Source organism: Salmo salar, chromosome 11, assembly GCF_965601325.2.
Source record: "Salmo salar chromosome 11, fSalSal1, whole genome shotgun sequence".
NCBI lineage: Eukaryota > Metazoa > Chordata > Actinopteri > Salmoniformes > Salmonidae > Salmo > Salmo salar.
This window is the reverse complement of record NC_138301.1, coordinates 11361649-11389573: the sequence shown is the minus strand read 5'-3', so window position 1 is coordinate 11389573 and position 27925 is coordinate 11361649. Positions and strand designations below refer to the sequence as shown.

The 27925-nt window shown below is 43.7% G+C and overlaps 1 protein-coding gene across 1 annotated transcript; it reads left to right on the top strand.

The window, feature by feature from the left end:
* The first annotated feature begins 3671 nt into the window (after nucleotides 1–3671).
* si:dkey-56m19.5 (uncharacterized) lies at nucleotides 3672–9919 on the top strand. The gene is made up of 2 exons (XM_014126479.3): nucleotides 3672–3814; nucleotides 7719–9919. The coding sequence occupies exon 2, from the start codon at nucleotides 7727–7729 to the stop codon at nucleotides 9341–9343; it is 1617 nt and encodes a 538-aa protein (XP_013981954.2). The 5' UTR covers nucleotides 3672–3814; nucleotides 7719–7726; the 3' UTR covers nucleotides 9344–9919.
* Nucleotides 9920–27925: the final 18006 nt, after the last annotated feature.

Sequence of the window (27925 nt, the reverse complement as noted above, 5' to 3'; positions counted from 1 at the left end):
CACCTCACGCTGTGCCCCTCCCTGCTGTCGTCCCTCAGCACGAGGCGATGGGGCAGGCATCAAAGACTCTTGGGGGTCCCGGCTTCAGTCGCAGGTTCCGCCAGGGAGGATGCCACCATCACACCTGTCACAAAGGGAAGCCATAAGCTCAGCCAAGCCAACAAGGCCACGGAGCAGCTTATGTTGTGACCTGCTTGGAGAAATAGGAACCCGGTGAGGGATAAATTACCCAGTGCCTCTGCAAAAAACAGGGAATGCCCGTGTGCCCTATAAGGACCATGGCAGCTATCATGGTGTCCATGGTCGCGTACTCCCCAGAGGCCGAGTGACTCTGCACCTGCAACATAACTCCATGTTCCAGTCTCTGCTGTGAGTCGGAAGTGCCCCCTGGCAGAGGCCCAGCTCTCCTGCAAGGCCTCGCGGAACTTAGCAGAGATGGGGACAGATGGAGAGTCATCACTGTCCACCAGTTTGATGTCCAGTGCAGTGGCTACCCGAGTGAGTAGGCTCCTCATAGCCTCTCGAGCCGCTGGGGGAGCGATGAAGCCCCGCTGCCAGCTTCTGATGGCCTGTCAGTCTGGTTGCCCCGCTCACAGTGGTGAATAGTGCCAGCATCGTCCCCCAGGAACAGCCTATCACTGGCCAACAGGGAACAGCTGTCGTCGCCATCGAAGATATCAACCTCCTTATGCAGGGCATGCGGCCTCCATTCAAGGTGGTCACAGCGGTCCGACTCCTGCCCCCATCCAGGACTGCAGCAGATGGGCTTTGCCTGCGGTGGCTCTGGCCACGCTTCCTGGGAGGGGAACTGGGCCCAGTAGAGGTACTAACAGCTCCCTGGTGCACCACTCCTGAGAGAGGGAGTTCGTCCCCAGCCTAAGCCTGAGCCTGGCCGACCCACTCGCGCATGGCCTCCAATCGCGCCAGGCGCAGGTGTTCTTAGAACACCACACAAAATTGGCATCCAGTAGGGCACTCCACCACCCTCTCCACGTGGCTTAAACCCAGGCAGTGCATACACAAGGTATGCAGATCCCCATGGGGGATGCCACCATCACATCTGTCAAAAAGGGAAGCCATAAGCTCAGCCAAGCCAACAAGGCCACGGAGCAGGGGTCCGACACCCTGGGAGAGCTTATGTTGTGACCCGCTTGGAGGAATAGGAACCTTGTGAGGGATAAATTACCCAGTACCTCTACAAAAAAATGGGGAAAACCTGTGTGGGAGAAGCAGGCAGACAAAAAAAACTGCAACCAGGTAATGGGTTTGATTTTGTTTTACGCCAACTGCAATATTACCTACCAGTTTAATATCCAAGCAGTAAAAACAGCATCATATGATGGAGTAACTCCATTAAGGAACTGAATTTAATGTCTCAATGTAGTAGAAAGCCCACCACGATACTCTTACACTCTGCAGGGGTAAAGAACAAGAAAGAAACCTGCAGGGTAATTAGCAGAGAACCCGCGCCTGAGGCACCGGGAGCAGCATGTTAAAGCAATTCACAACACACACATAGAACAAGCCGGTCTGCAAGTTATGTAAGGTAAATTACTGTTTGTGCCAGCAAGAGCCACCATACCTATGGATACACACGGAGTCGCAGTGTAACGCTAACAAAACACAAATACGACAAACCACGGGCGGAAGATATAGACCAACCGCACGCAACGAGTGGAGCACTCTAGAGAAGGGGCTGGCCATGTGGCCAGCTGCTCCAGGATGCAAAAAGCCAGTGAGTATACTTCCACGCAAGATATTACACTTACCAGTGACTTACCAAGCGAACTTCAGAAAGTTTGTACTTCAAACCATACGGACGTCTGCCGAGAAAATGAAAGAGAACGTGTATCGCGGCCATCCTCACCTCGGATGTATCCCTCCACTGCGGAGTGATACTAATATATTGGAGTGATCCGATATAGTGAAACATAAGATTTATAATTTGACCAAATATTTAGTTCATCATTTCATGGAGTCTGTGAAGGATGAAACCGCATGGAAAAAGTGGTAAGCAAGTTAGGTCCAAAAAAATTGATTTTCACCAAGTCAAATGAATTTTTTGTGTTAAGAGTTCCTCAATCGGTGTCCCTATACCAGGACGGTTGCTGCTAACGTGCGCTAATGTGACTAGAATGGTGTTGTAAGTAACAGCCAACTTTCTAGGATGTAGACATGTCTTATATGGGCAGAAAGCTTAAATTCTTGTTAATCTAACTGAAGTGTCCAATTTACAGTAGCTATTACAGTGAACAAATACTATGCTATTGTTTGAGGATAGTGCACAACAACAAACAACTTTAATCATGGCAACTGGTTTGATACATTCACCTCTGAAGGTAAATAATGTACTTACATTCAGTAATCTTGCTCTGTTTTGTCATCCTGAGGGTCCCAGAGATAAAATGTGGCATAGTTTTGTTTGATGAAATCCATTTTTATTTTCAAATGTAGGAACTGGTTCTACAGTTTGATCCCCTACTGTTTTTTGTTGTTGTATTATCTTTTCCCAGATCTAATATGTTATATTCTCCTACATTAATTTCACATTTCCACAAATTTCAAAGTGTTTCCCTTCAAATGGTATCAAGAATATACATATCCTTGCTTAAGGTCCTGAGCTACAGGGAGTTTAATTTGGGTATGTCATTTTAGGCGAAAATGTTAAAAAAGGGTACGATCCTTCAGAGGTTTTAGCATTTCAATCGGTGAAGTCACTCACTCTGAGACCTTGAAGTAGATGATTCCCTTGCTATGCTAGGCTTTTGTGGAGGGAAAGGTAACAAGCCCAGGTTGGTGCAAGGAGAGGGATGGAAGCAACACTTTTATATTGATGCTGTTGACCCGGAACATTGCTGCAGAGAAGGAAGAGGTCAAAGGGGGGTGAGTGTAACCGGTGTAAAATGGCTAGCTAGTTAGCGGTGTGCGCTAGTAGCGTTTCATTGTCGCTGGGATATGAGGTAACCAACGTGCCTGGCCTATGTTAAAAGTGTTAATTTTTTAAGTACATTGTTTGTTAGGTATTAAGCCTGTGTTATTAAAAGATGCTTAAAATGTATTAAAAAACAAAAAAGGGATTGTGATTGTGTTGAATTGTGTTTGGGAAATAAAGATAGACCAGTGGAGGCTGGTGGGGGGAGCTATAGGAGGACGGGGTCATTGTGAAAGCTGGAATGGTATAAATGGAAGGGTATCAAACACATTAAACATATGGAAACCACGTTTGACTCTGTTCCATTGGTTCCATTCCAGCCATTACAATTATTCTGTCCTCCTATAGCTCCTCCCACCAGCCTCCTCTGAGATAGACATAGGTCATATTTCATTCAGTACAGAAATGTGTAGGTGGCTTAACTTACCCTGTCCTGCGGCTCAATTTACCCAATATCAGGGGTAAATTGTGCTAAGAGAAAACAACCTACAGTATGTTTTAAAAAATGTAACGTTTTACATGAATTCTGAATATTTCCAGGGATACACAACATCCTGAAATATATGTAGCCTAGATATCTTTGTTAGAAATAATACTATATTTCCCTTGACAGAGTGATGCTGAATGTAAAAAATTGCTAAATTTACCCCACTTTCTCCGAGATTGTGGGATAGATTGTGATAGCGAATGATGTCTGGCAAAACCTATAGGGGCACTCTTCAAAAAATCACAGTCCTAGATTGCACCTCAGGGAGCGAGGAGGACTTCGGTGCAGCTTTCAGTCGCAAGATTCTTTCTATTATCAGTCCGTGCTCAGTCTTGCAAGGGAATACATCAGTTCCTCGACTCTCCTTATCGTTTGGGTTTAAGGCAGAAATCCAGGTTAGTGAACTTTGTATCTATATTTTTCAGCTTTTGTATGTTCTTTTTTTTATTCTGGAGAATATAAGATAACATATAGCCTGCTGTTGTGGTAAATTGGAGAATAAAGAATAGAGAAGGGAGAAAGAGTTGGATAAGCTATCCTTTGTTCTCTTTTGTTCATGTATTTGCATTCCTACCGGTGCGTGCGTAGATTTTCACATTCAACATCTTCGAGCCACGATTTGCGTTTTATTATGTGGATGTTCCAGTCTTTCCTGGGATTTTAACAATTTGTCTGCGCTATGAGGTGTAGAATTTTTTTTGATCCAGAAGCATCAGGGTGACAGGGCTGTGCGTGCCCAAATCAATGTATGTAATACATTGAAAAAATATCAAGTGTAGAGTAAGATGACAAATCAAGATTCAAGCTTAATAGAAAAAAGACAAACATATTTTCCATCGTAACTCTACACGCCTGTGGGGCCCCACTAGACAGTATGGCAACATTAACGAACAGGGTAGATAGAGTAGAGTCGCGGGGTTATGTGGTTGGGGGGGATGGAGTCATTGCGCTTGTGCCTTCCCTGTCGATAATATATCGTTTTAAATCATTACTTATATTTGTTGTATAATGACAAACATCAAAGACTGCCATCCATCCAAACTATAAAAGTGATACTTTTTTACAATCAGGTGGATTTCACAGTTAACTTCATTCTGTAGCAGGCATCTAGGATGCCTGTCTCTCAGAGCCTTGCTGGTGCAACAGGAGTTGTACAATTCCCTGAGCATTTTCCTTTATCGTAATTTAACGTGTCTTCAGCCCGATTGGAGTTTTAATAGAAAATAATACATGGCTAACCGGTAGTGTTTACAGTAATCTGTGTGTGATCATACTGCTGTAATTATTTTATCCCTCACACCCCTAAACCAGTACTATTTCATCCCGTCGTCGCCTATAGGCTCCATGTACTTCCCCAGTGTATGAACATTGTCATGTGCTTTTGGCAGATGTATCTTGAAATCTCTTTTCGAAATGTCTGACTGTTTTCTTTTAATGTGTTGGTATAGGCAAATGTAATGTAAACTGAGTAAATTAATTGAGTCAAACATATAAATAACTCGCGCAATTAACTTAATTCGCATGCTATAGCGATGCTCAAATATGGACAGTAATTGGGAGGAATATGAAAGCCTGTTTATCCGATAGCCTAGTAGAGGGGACCCGTCGCTGCTCTGATATCAGCATGGATTTAGCTGTACAGCCCATAGCCTGCGCTGGCCTCCCGCATGGCTCCCTCTGTCCGCATCCCTTCTTGATTGCCCTAATGCAGCACTATGGACAGCTCCTATTATGATCACGCCCGTGTGTTCTGCAGTTCAAATACATATGCTATATGGCAGTCGCTCTCTCACCCATCTAACAAGAAAGACAGATTAGATTCAACTATGTTTGTGACATTTTGGATAATGGTCAATCCGCAAGTACTTGCGGAAAATGTCATAGTCTATTGTTACGTTCGTGATTAGTTTTGCTTCATTTTTTGAAAACCGCCTGCATGTTGAGCATTTTCGACCTTTTGGCTTCACTTAAAACTGTATGTCAGGCAGAAGAAACCTGTAACCTGTAATGCCTTTTAGTATATCCATACCCATGGTAAATATTGTTTTCTGTGACAGGCAGCCTACTGTTATCTAAAGGAATAATTTAGTACTATTATCACCAAACATAATCTCTCAGATAACATTTAACTTCCAGTTCTCGGTTTTCTGATAGTGGGAAGGGAAGTTGAAGTATGTTGAAATCAGTTCTTCCTCTTACAAGTATGGCAATGGAGTAAAATAAACACAATTTTGTGAGTGAGACCAATGTGATAACCTTAACCCTACACACATATTTAGTTTAGCTATATGTATAGCTAAAGTAGTTTAGCTATATGTTTTTGTTGTCATCAGTGGATGATGTATAGTACTACTACTCGGGAATACTACTACTCAGTATTATACCATGGCATTGTTGAATAGTCCTTTCTGATTGGCTTGAAGGGCATTCTAGAGCATGCATTATTTCCTTTTATAAACTGTTTGGTTCCCACCCTGAATCCTGATTGGCTGACAGCAGTGGTATATCAGACAGTATACCACGGGTATGACAAAACATTTAGTTTTACTGCTCTAATTACCTTAATAGCCAGTTTATAATAGTAATAAGGCACCTCAGGGGTTGGTGGTATATGGCCAATATACCACGGCTAAGGGCTGCGTCCAGGCACTCCGTGATGCATCCTGCCTAAGAACAGCCCTTAGCCTTGGTATATTGGTCATATACCACACACCCTCATGCCTTATTGCTTAAGTATACCACGGGTATGAAAAAACATGTATTTTTACTGCTCTAATTACATTGGCGAGGAGTTTATAATAGCAATAAGGCGCCTCGGGTTTGTGGTATATGGCCAATATACCATGGCTAAGGGCTGTATGCAGGCACTCCGAGTTGCATCGTGCTTTAGAACAGCCCTTAGCATATTATATTGGACATATACCACACCCCCTTGGGCATTATTGCTTAAATAACACACAGGTATTTTTTGCATAATAGAAATCAATGGCTATAGTTCATTTTTACACGTTTTGTTTGAGCTGCTTTTGAAAGCAAAAGTCAAATTGAAAACAGTATTGGTATTGTTGAATTCGATTTTCATAATAGCAAGCTAGGCCTGATGGCTTGGTTAGCTAAACTAGGGCGTCTGTTTGTTTGGTTACCATGGTAACTACTGTAGCTATCTAGTAAACTTGCTAGCTAGCTACCTCAGTGGATGTTGAACCCATTTCTACAAGGAAAAAGTATAAAAGGGATGGTATAACAGGGATAATCAACTCTGGGCTCTATGCATTCTCTGGAAAATAATGCATCTCTGTGGAATGTCAGTTCCACTCCAAACGCATAGCCCCTTGTTGATTATCCCTTAATTCATTCCCATGCTTTAGTGGTTGCAAAGTAACAGGAGTGTGCAGAACAGGAGTTTGTGGTCTGTAAAATAACATGTTATCTTATCCATTCTTACCCTGGCCTGAATCTTATTTAACCCTTGCACTAAACGATAGAGAAAATCCAGACCATAGCCCCAAAAAATGTCTCACCAACCTGTCGTTTTTATAATACCATGGCATTGTTTCAATACTCGTTTCTGATTGGCTAAAGGGCATTCCACGTCGTTCATTATTTTCCACAGAACGCATAGCCCCTCGTTGATTTATCCCTTACTTATGTACAGTGCACTAGATAGCTATAGAGGGTTAGCAGATTATACAATAATTTTCACCAGGTTTGTTGAACAGGTCCTTGCACAACAAGTGCTCACTAGGTTCCCAAAACCTATAGCTAAAAACATTTGTGTTTTTTTCTTTATTTTGTGAGCTCAAGTCCCCCTTCCTCCTCTAACTGTGCCTCTAACCTGCTATTCTAAAAGTATACCAGTGGGAATAAGTGTACAACTAAAACAGACCATTAAAGGGCAACAGTAGAATGGGAGGCTCACTTGGCACATAATAACATTACCTAAGACTCCAGAGAGGGTGTCTTGTCCTGTGGTTTATACAAGAGCACTGGATAGTTTAGAACTTGGAGTAGTTCCCATGCAGTGGTCATTTGTTTTTTAGCCAATAGTATTTGGCAGAGTGTGGTCTCCAGATTGAAATGCCTTCCCCCTTTAAAGCCCGACTGAGTGCTTTCTTACAACGGAGACAGGCGGCACTATGTTGGCATGATTGCAATGCTTTGAATTTTATTCCGCTTTAACTTGGTATTGAGGTTTGTGGTGGGTAATTAAAGGAAATGGATATATACTATGCATAGATGATCAAACGCAACAACCTGTCACACTTGTTAAGTCATTCTGATTTTATTATTCACTTTTAGGAGACACCATGGGAGGCAAGCTGAGCAAGAGGAAGAAGGGGTACGATGTCAGCGACCCAAAGGACAAGAAGGAGGAGATTACTGTGGCTGCTGTGAGTGCCGTTGAGGCCATGGCCCATGCCGTGGAGAGCAAAGCACCAGCTCCGGTCGCTGAGTTGGCAGCGAAGGATGCTCCTAAGGTGTCTGCTGCGGTAGAGGGAGCAGTGGAGTCGGCAGCGGTAACCATCAAAGATGTGACAGAAGAGGCCCTGTCAGCTATAGATGCTGTGGCCAAGGGGGCCACCGCAGAGCCAGCAACTGTACCAGATGAACCTGTGGCAGCAATGGCAGAATCAGCGCCAACAGCAGAAAAACCAGTAGCTTCAGAAGAACCAGCTGCAGCACCAGAGGAGCCAGCACCAGCTGCAGCACCAGAAGAACCTGCAGCTCCAGAAGAGCCAGTGTTGGCACCGGAAGAACCTGCAGCAGTAGCAGAGGAACCAGCCGCAGCTCCAGAAGAGCCAGTGTCAGCACTGGAAGAACCTGCAGCAGCTGAGGAATCAGCAGCATCACCAGAGGAACCTGTAACAGCACCAGATAAAACAGAGGCACCGGAAGAACCAGCGGCACTAGACGAAACAGTGGCTACACCAAAAGAGCCTGCAGTGGAAGAGCCTGTACCAGAAGAGCCTGCGGCAGCACCAAAAGAACCTGCACCAAAAGAGCCTGTGGCAGCACCAAAAGAGCCTGCAGTGGAAGAGCCTGCTCCAGAAGAGCCTGCGTCAGCACCAAAAGAGCATGCAGCAGAAGAGCCTGCGGCAGCACCAAAAGAGCCTGCACCAGAAAAGCCTGAGGCAGCACCAAAAGAGCCTGCATCAGAAGAGCCTGCGGCAGCCTCTGTGGAACTAACCGCAGCACCAGAAAAGGATTCTGAGGCTACAGAACAAGTCACAGAGGTGGCAGACACTACAGAACCTGAAAATGCTGCTCCAGAGCCTGAAACAGAGACTGTTACAGGGGAGGCCCCAGAACCTGAGGCTGTGCCCGAGGCACCAATAGAGGCAGAAGCAGCTTCACCCACACTGGAGGAGGAGCCTACATCAATTGCAGAAGCTGTGTCAGAGTCAGAGGCAGCCGCAGATCCAGAGGCAGCCGCAGAAACAGAATCCGTCCTAGAACCAGCCGCTAAAGAGCTCCCCCTACCTGTAGAAGAATCCGTAGCGGAGCTTGAACCTGAAGCTGCTGATGCAGTAGAGGCAGCAGAGTCAGAGGCTGCCGACATTGCAGAACCCATCCCGGAGATCATCATTTCAGAATCTGCTGCACCTGCTGCTGCAGAGGAGGCCAGCGCTGGGCCACAGGATGCTGTGCTGGACAACAGGGAAGATGTTTCCGCAGCGGAGGCTACTGCTGAGCCTTCTGCCCCTGAGGTCAATGGGGAGTGTCAGGAGCAGGCAGCCAAGCTAGCTGCCGTGTCTGCCCCGGAGCCACAGCAAAAGGAATGTGTCAACGGCATTGACAAGCCAGAGGATGCCGTTGAAGTGCAAATTGACTGTGAATTAAAAAAGGACTTGAACCTGACTGGCGACATCCAGATTCCTGAGGCAATCGGTGAGGCAATAAGTCAGGCTGTTGACTTGGTCTGAAGCTAATATAAATGTGAAGTCCCTAATGATCCGAAAAAACCTCCAACACAAGCTTCTGAAGATAAATATAAAAATGTCCGTTGTGGCAAAGGAGTATACAGATAACTAAAAGGAAATACAACCACTCAAGTGTAGAGAGGGGGAGTGAGGTACATGTAGGAAGAGATGTGAGACATGGATGCAGTGTTGAGTCTTTGTGCCCCACACATCATTGCAGAGGGGCAGCCTGTGTTTGCAGCATTTGTGGTGAGATGAAAGCCAGCAAAATTTGAGGGATGAGTATAGGAAAACCAGGAGAAAAAAAACTGGACAACAGAGAAAAAAAACGTGACATTGACATTGGAAATTTTGAATGGAATGAGTAGTCTTGTCTTTGTGTGTGAGCCTGATGAATTTTAAAAATGGTTTATCGGAATAGCATTCAATAGTGATCTAATTTAGACTTTCACATATCCTTTCCTTAACTATATGAAAAAATAATGGATGAAAAGTTTTGGCCTTTTATAATGGTGCAAACAGTAAGGAATGTTCATTGATGGCTTGGAATGGAGAATAAAAAAAGACTGTTATACCTGATTGTTCTTTTGTTGTTATGTATTCTATATAAATTAGGCAAAAGTCATTTGACACAGGGCCTTATTGTATAATGACAGGTCATTTTAATACATTTTAGCATGTTACAATTATTTCAACTGTATTTTAAGATACTTTTATGATTGATTATAATAAGTAAACCTAGGTGCAAACAATGGAGATCTTTGAAAACTGAAATTAGTCCAGTGCTTTATTGTTTTTGGCTGATAGATTGAGTGCACCAATATCAGCAGTCGGAGACATTATCTACAGAACATGATTCATTTCGAACTTCTACAGTTATGTACAGACCAGGTTTCTTGTGGGTTAGGGGTCGCCTGATTGTATTACCTGTAGACCAATGTCCTCGAGGTCATTAGCCTTGCAAATATTTTGTTTGGTGAATCTTGGCATGCCCGTGTGTTTGTTTGAAAAATCTGACCATGTTAATGCATGCAGACAGATCATTTCATAGGTCGACTCTTCCTCTACCTCTTACATCATAATAGCCCATCTCACTCGAACTCCAAGCTGTGGTAGGCAGGCAGCACCATAGAAATAGAATGAATAGAGAGGTCTCGGAAGCTCTGACCCTGGCAAAAGATGCGGTAAAGAGGTCAATGGAACTCGACCCAAACAATGGAAATGCCATGGAAACACATGCGGAAATATGCGGGAAAGATCCCAAATCTCCTCATTGCCCCCAGCAAAATTTGCCTACATTTAGGCTAATGTTTGTATGTGTATTTCACAATATGTTTGGGTAAAAATCATAATATAATGCTTGTATAGATGTCAACCCCAAAACATTCTCATGTCATCGTCACCAATCAACAGTACTGCAGTTACATTACATTTACATTTAAGTCATTTAGCAGACGCTCTTATCCAGAGCGACTTACAAAACGGTGCATTCACCTTATGATATCCAGTGGAACAACCACTTTACAATAGTGCATCTAAATCTTTTAAGGGGGGGGGGGGGGTTAGAAGGATTACTTTATCCTATCCTAGGTATTCCTTAAAGAGGTGGGGTTTCAGGTGTCTCCGGAAGGTGGTGATTGACTCCGCTGTCCTGGCGTCGTGAGGGAGCTTGTTCCACCATTGGGGTGCCAGAGCAGCGAACAGTTTTGACTGGGCTGAGCGGGAACTGTGCTTCCTCAGAGGTAGGGGTGGTGGATGAATGCAGTGCCCTTGTTTGGGTGTAGGGCCTGATCAGAGCCTGAAGGTATGGAGGTGCCGTTCCCTTCACAGCTCCGTAGGCAATCACCATGGTCTTGTAGCGGATGCTAAAAGACGTTAAAAGACGACTTTGACTACCACCACCGATTTCTCTATGTTACATGTAGCTATGCTACCAGCTTATACGAACAGGAGTTAGCATTTAGCAGTCACTTCTTCTAAACCGGAAAGGGAACAACTTCTAAATGTTATGCAGTGAAAACGGCCAAATATATGAAAATTGGACTTTAGTAACCACATTGTGGGCCTGTTACAATACATCAATCATGATGGATTTGACAAATATCCACTTTGTTAAATCAAATTTGTTGAATTTGCACCAATCCGGCATCATGCAGAGTTCAACAGAGTTCAAGTGAAGGTCAAGCAAATCATAGAAAAATCAGACTGTATTGCAATCATCTCTGATGGGTGGTCGAATGTTTGTGGGCAAGGAATAATGAACTACATCATCTTCACCCCTCAACCAGTATTCTACAAGAGCACAGACACAAGGGACAACAGACACACCGGTCTCTACATTGCAGATGAGCTGAAGGCAGCCTTCCCTGTAGCTCAGTTGGTAGAGCATGGTGTTTGCAACGCCAGGGTTGTGGGTTCGATTCCCACGGGGGGCCAGCACAGGAAAAAAAAAATGGATGAAATTGTATGAAATGTATGCATTCACTACTGTAAGTTGCTCTGGATAAGAGCGTCTGCTAAATGACTAAAATGTAAATGTACCGCATCTATTTGACTGGTAAACTCATGGGTACACTTGCAATGGCTGCCTGGTATTGTGATGCAATCATTTCCAAGGTAATTTGGTATGTTCTGTCAAATGATGCTGGATTGCCATGGTGATGTAGAATGTTCATTCAAATGATGCTAACTGATGTGGCTCATACAATAGAATGTATTTTTTGTTTTTGTCAGTTGAGTTGACTTTACAAATCACAGCAGATTCAAGGGTACACTTCCTGGCATGGGTACACTCAAAATGGCTGCCAGTCCACCCATTATACCGTCATTGACTTGAATGGGGACCCTGTTCTATTCATTCTATTTCTGTGGGCAGCACACACTCCCCACATTTCAGAGATTGAAATGGCGAGGGGGTTTGGGGGAGGGGCATGTATTCTTGGAGGAGGAAGGGGCTTTCAAGGGGTTTGGCGGGAGTGAGTGGGGGATGAGGGTCTGGGATGAAAGGAAGAGCACTGACGCAGCACAGAGGAGAACACAACCATGACAAATGAGATAATCTCTCTTTTGCCTTGAGACATTTTTATACTGTTTCAGGGGCTGAAATTGGGCAGGGGGATGGCAAGGGTGGAAGAGAAGGATAAAACGGTCGTAGAAGGTTCTGACACCTACTTCATCGGCCCTTGCGGAATGCTCCTGAGCATGGTGCTTGCACCTACATCTTAAAAGAGGCTAGAGGGTATCTGTCATGTAGGTACCAATGCACATGCATTAGCACAAGGGAGATAAATGTTATGTGTTTGTGGATGCACGTTTGTGTATGTGTATGTGTGTGTGTGTTCATGAGTCTGTGTTTGTGTTCATGAGTGTCCATGGCATATGTACTGTATATGGAATCTCCTACAGAATTTATAGAGAGTGGGTCAAAATCTGAAAGAAGATTCGATGGAGATATCGAAGGTTCCCAAGCGTCTTCCAACGGCACCATAACGAGCTCCTCCACATAGCAACCCTGAATTCTCGCTCCGGTTTCTTCAAGGAATACTCAGGCCCTCAGATTTATGAAAGGAATGTTCTTGAGAGCTGGGGGTTGGGTGGATGGACACGCTGGGTTGTTTTCTCTCTCCCATCTGAAGCGTTCTGTGGTTCAAATGGTTACAGTGTATATGAAAACAGGATAAAATTGGATGGATTTCCCTATTTATTTCAGGAAACGATCTGTAAATTATCATTATCTAAATCCCCCTTACTTTTCAATCAAGAGATCATCAGTGAGACTAAAGTAAGCTTGACAAGCTACAGTAGATTGCTCACAGTGCAGGCATTGATTCAAGCGGATATTTTCATAGCATCATCATGATACTGTCTGTTTCAAAACAAGTACAGGTATTACGGCATGTACAGTCGTGTCCCAAAGTTTTGAGAATGACACAAATATTAATTTCCACAAAGTTTGCTGCTTCAGTGTCTTTAGATATTTTTGTCAGATGTTACTATGGAATACTGAAGTATAATTACAAGCATTTCATAAGTGTCAAAGGCTTTTATTGACAATTACATGAAGTTGATGCAAAGAGTCAATATTTGCAGTATTGACTCTTCTTTTTCAAGACCTCTGCAATCTACCCTGGCATGCTGTCAATTAACCTCTGGGCCACATCCTGACTGATGGCAGCCCATTCTTGCATAATCAATGCTTGGAGTTTGTCAGAATTTGTGGGTTTTTGTTTGTCCACCCGCCTCTTGAGGATTGACCACAAGTTCTCAATGGGATTAAGGCCTGGGGAGTTTCCTGGCCATGGACCCAAAATATCGATGTTTTGTTCCCTGAGCCACTTAGTTATCACTTTTGCCTTATGGCAAGGTGCTCCATCATGCTGGAAAAGGCATTGTTCATCACCAAACTGTTCCTGGATGGTTGGGAGAAGTTGCTCTCAGAGGATGTGTTGGTACCATTCTTTATTCATGGCTGTGTTCTTAGGCAAAATTGTGAGTGAGCCCACTCCCTTGGCTAAGAAGCAACCCCACACATGAATGGTCTCAGGATGCTTTACTGTTGGCATGACACAGGACTGATGGTAGCGCTCACCTTGTCTTCTCCGGACAAGCTTTTTTCCGGATGCCGCAAACAATCGGAAAGGGGATTCATCAGAGAAAATGACTTTACCCCAGTCCTCAGCAGTCCAATCCCTGTACCTTTTGCAGAATATCAGTCTGTCCCTGATGTTTTTCCTGGAGAGAAGTGGCTTCTTTGCTGCCCTTCTTGACACCAGGCCATCCTCCAAAAGTATTCACCTCACTGTGCGTGCAGATGCACTCACACCTGCCTGCTGCCATTCCTGAGCAAGCTCTGTACTGGTGGTGCACCGATCCCGTAGCTGAATCAACTTTAGGAGACGGTCCTGGCGCTTGCTGGACTTTCTTGGATGCCCTGAAGCCTTCTTCACAACAATTGAACCGCTCTCCTTGAAGTTCTTGATGATCTGATAAATGGTTGATTTAGGTACAATCTTACTGGCAGCAATATCCTTGCCTGTGAAGCCCTTTTTGTGCAAAGCAATGATGACGGCACGTGTTTCCTTGCAGGTAACCATGGTTGACAGAGGAAGAACAATGATTCCAAGCACCACCCTCCTTTTGAAGCTTCCAGTCTGTTATTCAAACTCAATCAGCATGACAGAGTGATCTCCAGCCTTGTCCTCGTCAACACTCCTACCTGTGTTCAAGAGAGAATCACTGACATGATGTCAGCTGGTCCTTTTGTGGCAGGGCTGAAATGCAGTGGAAATGTTTTTGGGGGATTCAGTTCATTTGCATGGCAAAGAGGGACTTTGCAATTAATTGCAATTCATCTGATCACTCTTCATAACATTCTGGAGTATATGCAAATTGCCATCATACAAACTGAGGCAGCAGACTTTAACTTTAATTAATATTTGTGTCATTCTCAAGACTTCTGGCCACGACTGTACACATACTATTTAACTTGTCAATAGATAACAAAATGCATTTTTAGGGATAGGCGGGCTATTCATATGTCAGAACAAATTCTAGGATATACAGTATCTGTTACAGTCTGTAGACACAGAAATCATGTATATCCAATATCTACTCCCATGGGTTTGGTTGTGTTTGCATTATTCAAAGGTTGCGTTTTTCTCCACAAAAACAGACCAGCTCTACTGTCAATATCACCTCTAAAAACTCTATTGTGACCAAGAGGTTTAAAACTTCCCCTGCTCCCCTAGCTAACCTGTATTGAATACTTGCTCATAGGAGGAGAAATAAAATTGCCCGAACCCAACAGTTATGTAACCAAGGACTGAAGAAAAAACCACAGCACCAAATATTAACATATTTTCCCCTTACTTAAATTAGAAAAATGCTTGTCGGCAACAGCATGTGTTTGCCAAGTTTTCATTGGTTCAGGCCGTTCTGAGGGGATGGGATCATAGTGTGGACATTTTAACATGAGGAATCCAGTTGCAGTACCTCAACCCAGACTGAGGATATTACACTGGGGGGTGAGGTTTTTCTCCTTTAAACAGCCCATTCTCTCTCTCTCTCTCTCTCTCTCTCTCTCTCTCTTCTTCTCGTTTTCTCTCTTTCTCTCTCTCTCGCTCTCGCTCTCTGTGATAGGGTCTCTGTGACCTGTGGTTTGGGGTAGAGGCCCTGCTTGCATCTTGATTTAAACACTGCCTTTAAGTTGCATAGTTGTCCATCCCCAGCTGCATTGCTTGGTTACTCTAACACTATGCACTCTATACTAAGGCTTTGGCACAGAGCTAAAAGTGCTTTCCTGTTCCTTTTTTCATATGTGGAAAGGCCCTCGTTTATTTAGCTATTTCTCAGTGGTGCCTTTAAAAGAAAACAGGAAGGAAAATGTGTACTCAATTCAAAGGCCATGTTATCTCGAGTAGCAAGTAAAACTGCCCATTCCCCTCCACATTTCACAACACACAATGTATTACTCTACAGAATACAAAGCTTTTTTTACATTCACATTGTTGGACACAGTCAGACAAGCGAGCACTGACTTGGAGAGAATGAGGAAGATACATTGAGACAGTAATTAAATGAAACCCAAGCCAACATCCTGGAATTGGAGGCTGCAGATTACCAACAACATGAGCCTATATTAAAAACTGTGAATGTGTAGAGAGAGAAGATACACGCTGCTGCTCCCCGAACTCCAGCCCCTCAGTTGGGCTAACAGCTAATGGGTGTCAGGTGGCCACAAGGCAAACTCAACATTATTTATTAGTCAAGCAGGAGAATCAGCCTGGTGGATAGATACATCCAAATGTGAGTCCAGACTTTTCTCCTCATGCAAAAACACACTGTGGTGAATTTGCTGTTTTCTTATAACCACATGGTCTGCTTTTTTTAATTTAAAGGGACTACTTACTTCCTCTGTAGCTTGAGCCAGAACTGTTCCCTAAAAATGTCAGCTAAAGGAACATGATGTAAATGATTGTACCAATATGATCATTCAACACTAAAGGGGATGTTTCCTGTAAAAACATAATTTTCTCAACGATCACGTCAACTAATATGAGATACATATTTCCCCCCTCTGCATCACCCTCTCTCTATCTCCATCTGTCTCTGGTTCATCATTCTCTCCCAACGTGCTATCCAACTGGGAATCTGCGCTAATGCTGTCATTATATGCGGGCCTGCAGAAGCCTATTAGTCAGACCTCAGTGGTAGTACGACTCGTTATTGATCCATGGTGTTAGCCCTAATGGCCACTGAAAGGCCTGTGATTCCCTTCCTCTGCAGATCACTCGCTCCTCTTTGAAACTACTACTGGGGGTGAGCGAGCTCTTTAAAGCTGACCATACTCAATGTGTCTCTTGGTGTAGGAGTGTGTGTGTGTGTGTGTGTGTGTGTGTGTGTGTGTGTGTGTGTGTGTGTGTGCGTGCGCACCACGATGTGTGTGTTTGTTTGTTCATAGGCGTACGTGTGTGTATGCATGTGTGGGAAGCATAGCGTTCTTCCTCTGAGAGAGAGTGCTGATGACAGCCCCAGCATGGGGTCTGTATGGGGAAGATCAGGCCTTTGTCACACTGTCCAACCCCCTTTCCTCAGCCATCAGCAGGCAGAAAAAACAGAATTGTACACTCCGACAATCATTCTGGGCCATTAAATGGAGTCAGGGGAACCTGGGAACCTGTGCCCACAGCACAACCTTTCAGGTCTTCAAGATGAGCTACTTGATTCCCTCATTTAGATACTCAACAGATTTGTGTTTACACCAAATAATCTGTTTACTCAGATAATAATCAGTTTAAGTAACACCAAATGATCAGATTAAATAACATCTAAAGGCTCATCATCATATCTCCAGTGGTTGAAAAAGTACTCAATTGTCATACTTGAGTAAAGGTAAAGATATTTTAAAGGGGAATGGAAACACTTCAGGAAGCAAAGAGATGTATTCCACCCACTAATACTAAAATGTGCATTTAACATAGAAACATGTCTATTTTTAGGATTTTGATATTGAACAATGTTTATTAGAGGTATGTGTACTGCCATAGTAACTGTCACACCCTGATCTGTTTCACCTGTCCTTGTCTCTACCCCCTCCAGGTGTCACCCATCTTCCCCATTTTTTATTTTATTTTTACCTTTATTTAACTAGGCAAGTCAGTTAAGAACAAATCCTTATTTACAATGACGGCCTAGGAACAGTGGGTTAACTGCCTTGTTCATGGGCAAAACTACAGATTTTTACCTTGCCAGCTCAGGGATTCGATCTAGCAACATTTCGGTTACTGGTCCAGCGCTCTAACCACTAGGCTACCTGCCGCCCTATTTTCCCCTCAGTATTTAAACCTGTGTTTCTGTCTGTCTGTGCCAGTTCGTCTTGTATGGTCCAAGTCAACCGGCATGGTTTTCCCGTGCTCCTGCTTTTGCTATTCCCTTTTGCTAGTCCTCCCGGTTTTGATCCTTGCCTGTTTTCTGGACTGAACTGGTTTTGACCTTTTGCCTGTCCACGACTGTTCACTTGCCTACCCCTTTTGGATTATTAATAAATATCAATGACTCAAACCATCTGCCTCCCGTGTCTGCATCTGGGTCTCACCTTGTGCCCTTATCCTCTTAGGGCTAGGGGGCAGTATTTACACGGCCGGATAAAAAACGTACCCGATTAAATCTGGTTACTACTCCTACGCAGTAACTAGAATATGCATATACTTATTAGATATGGATAGAAAACACCCTAAAGTTTCTAAAACTGTTTGAATGGTGTCTGTGAGTATGACAGAACTCATATGGCAGGCAAAAACCTGAGAGATTCCTTTACAGGAAGTGGCCTGTCTGACCATTTATTGGCTTTCTTTGACATCTCTTCCAAAACAAAGGATCTCTGCGGTAACGTGACACTTCCCACGGCTCCCATAGGCTCTCAGAGCCCGGGAAAAAGCTGAATGTCGTCATTCCAGCCCCAGGCTGAAACACATTATCGCCTTTCTCAAGTGGCCGATCAAGGGACTGTGGGCTTAGGCGCATAACCTGGCCGCCCCCGTCTTTGTGATTTTTCCTCTGTTTGCCGAAAAGGAGATTCCCGGTCGGAATATTATCGCTTTTCTACGAGATAAATTGCATAAAAATTGATTTTAAACAGCGGTTGACATGCTTCGAAGTACGGTAATGGAATATTTAGAATTTTTTTGTCACGAATTGCGCCATGCGCACGACCCTGATTTACCATTTCGGATAGTGTCTGGGACGCACGAACAAAACGCCGCTATTCGGATATAACGATGGATTATTTTGGACCAAACCAACATTTGTTATTGAAGTAGCAGTCCTGGGAGTGCATTCTGACGAAGACAACAAAAGGTAATCAAACTTTTATAATAGTAAATCTGATATTGGTGAGTGCTAAACTTGCCGGGTGTCTAAATAGCTAGCCCGTGATGCCTGGGCTATGTACTTAGAATATTGCAAAATGTGCTTTCACCAAAAAGCTATTTTAAAATCGGACATATCGAGTGCATAGAGGAGTTCTGTATCTATAATTCTTAAAATAATTGTTATGCTTTTTGTGAACGTTTATCGTGAGTAATTTAGTAAATTGTTAGCAAATTCCCCGGAAGTTTGCGGGGGGTATGCTAGTTCTGAACGTCACATGCTAATGTAAAAAGCTGTTTTTTTTATATAAATATGAACTTGATTGAACAAAACATGCATGTATTGTATAACATAATGTCCTAGGTGTGTCATCTGATGAAGATCATCAAAGGTTAGTGCTGCATTTAGCTGTCTTCTGGGTTTTTGTGACATTATATGCTAGCTTGAAAAATGGGTGTCTGATTATTTCTGGCTTGGTACTCTGCTGACATAATCTAATGTTTTGCTTTCGCTGTAAAGCCTTTTTGAAATCGGACAGTGTGGTTAGATAAAGGAGAGTCTTGTCTTTAAAATGCTGTGAAATAGTCATATGTTTGAAAAATTGACGTTTTTGTATTTTTGAGGAATTTGTAATTCGCGCCACGCCTACCATTGGATATTGGAGCAGGTGTTCCGCTAGCGGAACGTCTAGATGTAAGAGGTTATAGTACGAACTGGCCAGACCCAGCAGACTTGGACCAGCTCTGCCACGCTGTCTCCCTGCAGGGAGCCACCATTGGGATGCATGAGGAGCTACTGCTGGACCTTTTGGAAGGGCTTCATTCCCTGACGGAACGCCATGACCAAGGGTTCAAGGCTATTATGGAGCGAATCAGTGAGTTAGCTCATAGGCAGCCTGCCACCTCTGAGACCTCCCAACCACCCAGTAACCTGTCTACTATCAGTGGTGGGTTTGTACAGCCTACTCCTGCTCCCTGATAACCCCGCTTACCATCTCCGGAGAGATATTCTGGGGATCTTGGAACCTGCCGGGATTTTCTTTCTCAATGCTTCCTTATTTTTGAGCTACAGCCATCTTCTGTAGTGTGGCAGACTCGTGGGTATTGACTGGACCACGAGTTCAATCCTGGGTTGGAGTCCGTTCTGCCATTCCCATTGTCTCAAAACAGCGCAGCCTTCCCCGAGACGACCTCCTCAGGGCTTAAGTCAAGGGTTTTTCTTTGTGGAAAAGAAGGACAATACCCTGCATCCATGCATTGACTACTGGGGCCTTAATAACATAATGATCAATAATCGTTACCCCCTACCACTCCTCTCCTCGGTTTTCAAACCTCTCCAGTGGGCTACCATCTTCTCCAAACTGGACCTTCGGAATGCCTACCACCTGTTTTGGATATGCGAAGGGGATGAGTGTAAGACAGCCTTCAACACTGCCAGTGGACATTATGAGTCTTCCAGGCCCTTGTAAATGATGTGCTCTGGGACATGTTTTTTTACATTTTCTATTATTTAAAATGTATTTTACCCCTTTTTTCTCCCCAATTTTGTGGTATCCAATTGGTAGTAGTTACAGTCTTGTCTCATCGCTGCAACTCTCATACGGATTCGGGAGAGGTGAAGGTCGAGAGCCATGCATCCTCTGAAACACAACCCAACCAAGCCGCACTGCTTCTTGACACAATGCACATCCAACCCTGAAGCCAGCCGCACCAATGTGTCAGAGGAAACATCGTACACCTGGCGATCTGGTCAGCGTGCACTGCGCCCGGCCCGACACAGGAGTCGCTAGTGCCCACAATGGTTCCTGACGCATCTGCCCTCATCGTCCCAGGTCCCATACCTCCCTGTACTTTGTCACTGGGCTCCCTTCGTCTGATGGCAACACCGTCATTCTGACAGTAGTGGATCGGTTTTCCAAGGCCGCCCATTTTTTTGGTTACTACATGATTCCATATGTGTAATTTCATAGTCTTGATGTCTTCGCTATTATTGTACAATGTAGAAAATAGTAAAAATAAAGAAATATATATATATATACACTGCTCAAAAAAATAAAGGGAACACTAAAATAACACATCCTAGATCTGAATGAATGAAATAATCTTATTAAATACTTTTTTCTTTACATAGTTGAATGTGCTGACAACAAAATCACACAAAAATAATCAATGGAAATCCAATTTATCAACCCATGGAGGTCTGGATTTGGAGTCACACTCAAAATTAAAGTGGAAAACCACACTACAGACTGATCCAACGTTGATGTAATGTCCTTAAAACAAGTCAAAATGAGGCTCAGTAGTGTGTGTGGCCTCCACGTGCCTGTATGACCTCCCTACAACACCTGGGCATGCTCCTGATGAGGTGGCGGATGGTCTCCTGAGGGATCTCCTCCCAGACCTGGACTAAAGCATCCGCCAACTCCTGGACAGTCTGTGGTGCAACGTGGCGTTGGTGGATGGAGCGAGACATGATGTCCCAGATGTGCTCAATTGGATTCAGGTCTGGGGAACGGGCGGGCCAGTCCATAGCATCAATGCCTTCCTCTTGCAGGAACTGCTGACACACTCCAGCCACATGAGGTCTAGCATTGTCTTGCATTAGGAGGAACCCAGGGCCAACCGCACCAGCATATGGTCTCACAAGGGGTCTGAGGATCTCATCTCGGTACCTAATGGCAGTCAGGCTACCTCTGGCGAGCACATGGAGGGCTGTGCGGCCCCCCAAAGAAATGCCACCCCACACCATGACTGACCCACCACCAAACCGGTCATGCTGGAGGATGTTGCAGGCAGCAGAACGTACTCTACGGCGTCTCCAGACTCTGTCACGTCTGTCACATGTGCTCAGTGTGAACCTGCTTTCATCTGTGAAGAGCACAGGGCGCCAGTGGCAAATTTGCCAATCTTGGTGTTCTCTGGCAAATGCCAAACGTCCTGCACGGTGTTGGGCTGTAAGCACAACCCCCACCTGTGGACGTCGGGCCCTCATACCACCCTCATGGAGTCTGTTTCTGACCATTTGAGCAGACACATGCACATTTGTGGCCTGCTGGAGGTCATTTTGCAGGGCTCTGGCAGTGCTCATCCTGCTCATCCTTGCACAAAGGTGGAGGTAGCGGTCCTGCTGCTGGGTTGTTGCCCTCCTACGGCCTCCTCCACGTCTCCTGATGTACTGGCCTGTCTCCTGGTAGCGCCTCCATGCTCTGGACACTACGCTGACAGACACAGCAAACCTTCTTGCCACAGCTCGCATTGATGTGCCATCCTGGATGAGCTGCACTACCTGAGCCACTTGTGTGGGTTGTAGACTCTGTCTCATGCTACCACTAGAGTGAAAGCACCGCCAGCATTCAAAAGTGACCAAAACATCAGCCAGGAAGCATACGAACTGAGAAGTGGTCTGTGGTCACCACCTGCAGAACCACTCCTTTATTGGGGGTGTCTTGCTAATTGCCTGTAATTTCCACCCGTTGTCTATTCCATTTGCACAACAGCATGTGAAATATATTGTCAATCAGTGTTGCTTCCTAAGTGGACAGTTTGATTTCACAGAAGTGTGATTGACTTGGAGTTCAATTGTGTTGTTTAAGTGTTCCCTTTATTTTTTTTAGCAGTATATATACTTTTTAAAGTTGACTGGTACTGTATATATACATTTAAAGTCGGAAGTTTACATACATCTTAGCCAAATACATTTAAACTCAGTTGTACACAATTCCTGACATTTAATCCAAGTAAAAATTCCCTGTCTTAGGTCAGTTAGGATCACCACTTTTTTTTAAGAATGTGAAATATCAGAATAATAGTAGAAAGAATGATATATTGAGCTTTAATTTCTTTCATCACATTCCCAGTGGATCAGAAGTTTACATACACTTAATTAGTATTTGGTAGCATTGCCTTTAAATTGTTTAACTTAGGTCAAACGTTTTGTGTAGCCTTCCACAAACTTCCCACAATAAGTTGGGTGAATTTTGGCCCATTCCTCCTGACACAGCTGGTGTAACTGAGTCAGGTTTGTAGGCCTCCTTGATTGCACATGCTTTTTCAGTTTTGCCCACAGATTTTCTATAGGATTGAGGTCAGGGCTTTGTGATGGCCACTCCAATATCTTGACTTAATTGTCCTTAAGCCATTTTGCCACAACTTTGGAAGTATGCTTGGGGTCATTGTCCATTTGGAAGACCCAGTTACAACCAAGCATCCTGACTGATGTCTTGAGATGTTGCTTCAATATATCCACATAATTTTCCTTACTCATAATGTCATCTATTTTGTGAAGTGCACCAGTCTCTCCTGCAGCAAAGCACCCCCACAACATGATGCTGCCACCCCCGTGCTTCACGTTTGGGATGGTGTTCTTTGACTTGCAAGCCTCCCCCTTTTTCCTCCAAACATAATGATGGTCATTATGGCCAAACAGTTGTAATTTAGTTTCATCAGACCAGAAGACATTTCTCCAAAAAGTACGATCTTTGTCCCCATGTGCAGTTGCAAAACGTAGAATGGCTTTTTTTATGGCGGTTTTGGAGCAGTGGCTTCTTCCTTGCTGAGCAGCCTCTCAGTTTATGTTGATATAGGACTCGTTTTACTGTGGATATAGATACTTTTGTACCTGTTTCCTCCAGCATCTTCACAAGGTCCTTTGCTGTTGTTCTGGGATCGATTTGCACTTTTCGCACCAAAGTACGTTCATCTCTAGGAGACAGAACGCGTCTCCTTCCTGAGCGGTATGACGGCTGCATGGTCCCATGGTGTTAATACTTGCGTACTATTGTTTGTACAGATGAACGTGGTACCTTCAGGCGTTTGGATATTGCTCCCAAGGATGAACCAGACTTGTGGAGGTCTACAATTTTTTTCTGAGGTCTTTCTTGGCTGATTTCTTTAGATTTTCCCATGATATCAAGCAAAGAGGCACTGAGTTTGAAGGTAGGCCTAAATACATCCACAGGTACACCTCCAATTGACTCAAATGATGTCAATTAGCCTATCAGAAGCTTCTGAAGCCATGACATCATTTTCTGGAATTGTCCATGCTGTTCAACGGCACAGTCAACTTAGTGTATGTTTACTTCTGACCCACTGGAATTGAGATACAGTGAATTATAAGTGAAATAATCTGTCTGTAAACAATTGTTGGAAAAATTACTTGTGTCATGCACAAAGTAGATGTCCTAACCGATTTGCCAAAACTATAGTTTGCTAACAAGAAATTTGTGGAGTGGTTGAAAAACCAGTTGTAATGACTCCAACCTAAGTGTATGTAAACTTCCGACTTCAACTGTAGGTAGGGGTAAAGTGACTAGGAAACAGGATAAATAAAATACAGTGGCAGCAGCTTATGTGGTGAGTTTAAAAGTGTGTGAGTGTGTGTTTGTATTGCATCAGTATGCTTGTGTGCGCGTGTTATGTGTGTGGGTGTATGTAGTTTGATTATCTATTTCGCCGTCTTATGGCTTGGTGGTAGAAGCTGTTCAGGGTCCTGTTGGTTCCAGACTTGATGCACTGGTACCTCTTGCTGTGCGGTAGCAGAGAGAACAGTCTATGGCTTGGGTGGCTGGAGTCTGACATTTTTTGGGGCCTTCCTCTGACACCGTCTGGTATAAAGGACATGGATGGCAGGGAGCTCGGCCCCAGTAATGTACTGGACTGTACTCACCACCTTTGTAACTCCTGTGGTGCTCACAAGGGTGCAGCTGCTGTGAGCATCACTTTTTGAGAATCTTAGGGCCCATTTCAAATCATTTCAGCCTCCTGAGGGGGAAGAGGTGCTGTCGTGCCCTCTTTCAACTGTGTGGACCATATTTGACGTGACTGTAAGTTAGCCGTAGTTGGCTAGCTAGCAAGCAAGGGATAAGAACGTTGCCAGCCAGTATGGCAATGGAACATTTAGAACGAACGAAGTCCATAGATACAGAACAAAAAGACTGAACGACTGGGTCGCTTCTCTGGCAACCAAACCGATAGAACGAACAACCAGCCGGCTTGGGTAGCAATCCTCGATTTGTATCGAGATTATATCTTGTGGAAGTATGAAATAGTGTGAATAAATTCATCAATATAAAGATTTTAATGAAAATATAATCATGAAATCATGAAATCATTATTTGAATACATTCTTAAACCGTTGTGTAAAAGTGATAATGCCCTCGAAGCCAGCTCGAGACCAACAACACCTGTGTCAATATATCCTCCAAACATCGGCTTCTCAGGCATTATCACCTAAATAGAAAATGACTCAAGGTAAAGTCACCCAGAAAAATATTACTTGAGTAAAAGTCTTAAAGTATCTTGTTTTAATTGTACTTAGAGACTGCCCCTGATAAACAACTAATTCCTTTTAAAATGGCCTATGTGGCATCGATATGAGTCAGAAACATTTATTCTAGTGTCAAAATTGACTAGAAAATGTAAATAGGATCATTTTAGTCATAAAGTCAGTCTTCTCTAAAACTGAGTTTGGAACCTAAGTGAGTCACAAACAGTAAATTCCCCCCTTTGCCAATCTCCCAGTGCAGGATTACTCCGTGCAGAGCAAAATTCAGTTGCTGGTACAGTAACCTAGCCTGGTGGAACTAGTCTGGTCGCTGTGTTCACCATTCTATTTCACTTCTCATTTTATGATATCTGAAGTGAAATGGAAAGGTGAACGCAGCAATCAGGTTGGCTCCACCAGGCTAATCATAACCACCATTGATAATGTAATCAGTGCTCTGTGTGTGTGTGTGTGTGTGCGTGCGTGCGCGGTGCGTGTGTGCTGCCCATCATTGGGGCTCTGGCAAAGACTTCACCTCCAGCCTCACGTCTTGCCTGCTTACCAACTGTCATCGATAGGGAGACTAGAATTAGGTAGGTTTAGTTTGACCTGTTCAAACTTCAACTTAATACCTGTTTGTGTATGAGATATTACCTATCCTAACTCCCATTGGTAATAGAACAGTGACTGTGTGTGTGTGTGTTCACAGAAACATGTATAAAGCCAGCACATGGAGACTTGATGCAAGATGATGTGATGAAGTCCAGACTGACAGACAGGCTTGATGCTGATGTCTCTGAATGAAGAGAGACCTGTCACTCGGCATTAACATTTTACTAGACACAATTTTTACTTGTATTGTCTTTTTTTATTATTTAAGTGAATGGTATCAGTCAATGTGGGGAGGGAGAAACCCTGTGTATTCTGCACCAGGAACAGGAGACACCACACCGGAATGTATGACCACTCTGACATATTTGCCAAGGTAGCCCCATTACCACAAGAAAAATGTTGTTTAGGCTGTCCCTGTGGCTCAGTTGGTAGAGCATGGTGTGTGCAACGCCAGGGTTGTGGGTTCGATTCCCACGGGGGGCCAGTACAAAAATGCATGAAATGTATGCATTCACTACTGTAAGTCGCTCTGGATAAGAGCGTCTGCTAAATGACTAAAATGTAAAAAAAAAAATGTAAAAAATGTACAGTATCTGTATCGGCTGGGAATTACATTTGTACTCTCTATTAGCAGAACACTTCTTCTATGGTATTGTGTAATGGGGTTGTTTATTCTACATTTGCAAGTTATCAAAACACTTAGTTTAGAATATCTACATAAATTCAGCAATTGCATTCTTCTCATATTACTCTGTAGGCTACTGACCTATTCAAAGCTTCCTCCGGCACCTCACCATGCATCTGCCTGTAGTTATTAAACTCAACCTGCAGGAGGTTTGTTTGTTGTCATGAGTGGAGGGAAACATCTGCGGGCAAGGTTCTGACAGATGGGCGTGTCTTGGTGGTGGCTAGGACACCCAAGAAACACCCATATCAAACCACACCCCCAAGCCAACTCACGTTTGGCTTTTCTCTCCTTTAAGTACAGTGGTGGGAAAAGTACTGAATTGTCATACTTGAGTAAAAGTAAATATTATAGATCAAATTCCTTATATCAAGCAAACCAGACCGCATGATTCTACATGGAACCCAAAAGGGTTCTACCTGGAACCAAATAGGTTCTACCTGGAACCAAAAATGGTTCGTCAAAGGGTTCTCCTACAGGTACAGCCAAAAACCTTTTATAGTGTCTAGATAGCGCCTTTTTCTCTAAGAGTGTAGTGGAGTAAAAGTAAAAGTTGTCAAAAATATAAATAGCAAAGTAAGGTACAGATAGCCCAAAAAAACGACTTAAGTAGTACTTTAAGTACTTTACACCACTGCATATCACTTGATGTGAAATCTGACACACAATACTCACTCACCCTTAAAATAAAGAAATCATTTACCAAAAGACAATGCTCTTGAAAGCTATTACGTCATGCTTTTTCCGCCTGCTATTGCTGCCTAATGAACAATGGTGGAGGGTATGTAAGAACGCACCACAAGTGTGTTTTAGATGAAAGATTAGATGAAAGATTAACATTCATTCTGTGGTGGGTCACCTTGATCCAAATTGCTACAGTGGAGCCAGCCAGACCACAGAAGTACACAGCACAGAGAACAACTTCCTGGTAACTGAACGCATACCATTACCGTTATGCAATAATGTGGATGTGGCCGCGTTCTGCTAAACACTGAGAAGAATGACAAATCCTTTCATCGTGCATTGCTTGAGGCTCAAACGCGACAAAAATGATTGGAATTCAAAATAAATGCAAATCATGAAGCTACATACTGACAGAATACAATATAATGTTGATTAATGAAGGGATAGTGTTAGAAAAAAAGCCCCACTATGGTCAACCTCCTTCCCTCCACATGACTGTTAGGCTAATCTACAACAAATTAAGTTGGATTTTAGGCCAGAAGTCCTCACAAGGATTGTAAAACATGGAACATTATGACAAGTGGGGACATGTCGCCAGTCCCTCCAAGGAAAAGGCTATTTTAGGCTTAGGGGTTAGGGTTAGGGGATATGTTTAGGGTTATGTAGGAGTTAGGGTTAAGGTTAGGGGTTTGGGGTTAAGGTTAGGGTTAGGTTAAGGGTTAGGGTTAGGGGTTAGGGAAAATAGGATTCTGAATGGGAATCAATTGTTTGGTCCCCACAAGTACAGTAAAACAAATGTGTGTGTGTGTGTGTGTGTGTGTGTGTGTGTGTGTGTGTGTCCGTGTACTTGATAGAGGCAGGCCTCCCAATCAGAACAGGCCATTCCTGAGAACAAAACAGCTATTCACTTTGCACAACAGTAGGTACAGCCTTCTCTTTAGGCAACACACACACACACACACACACACACACACACA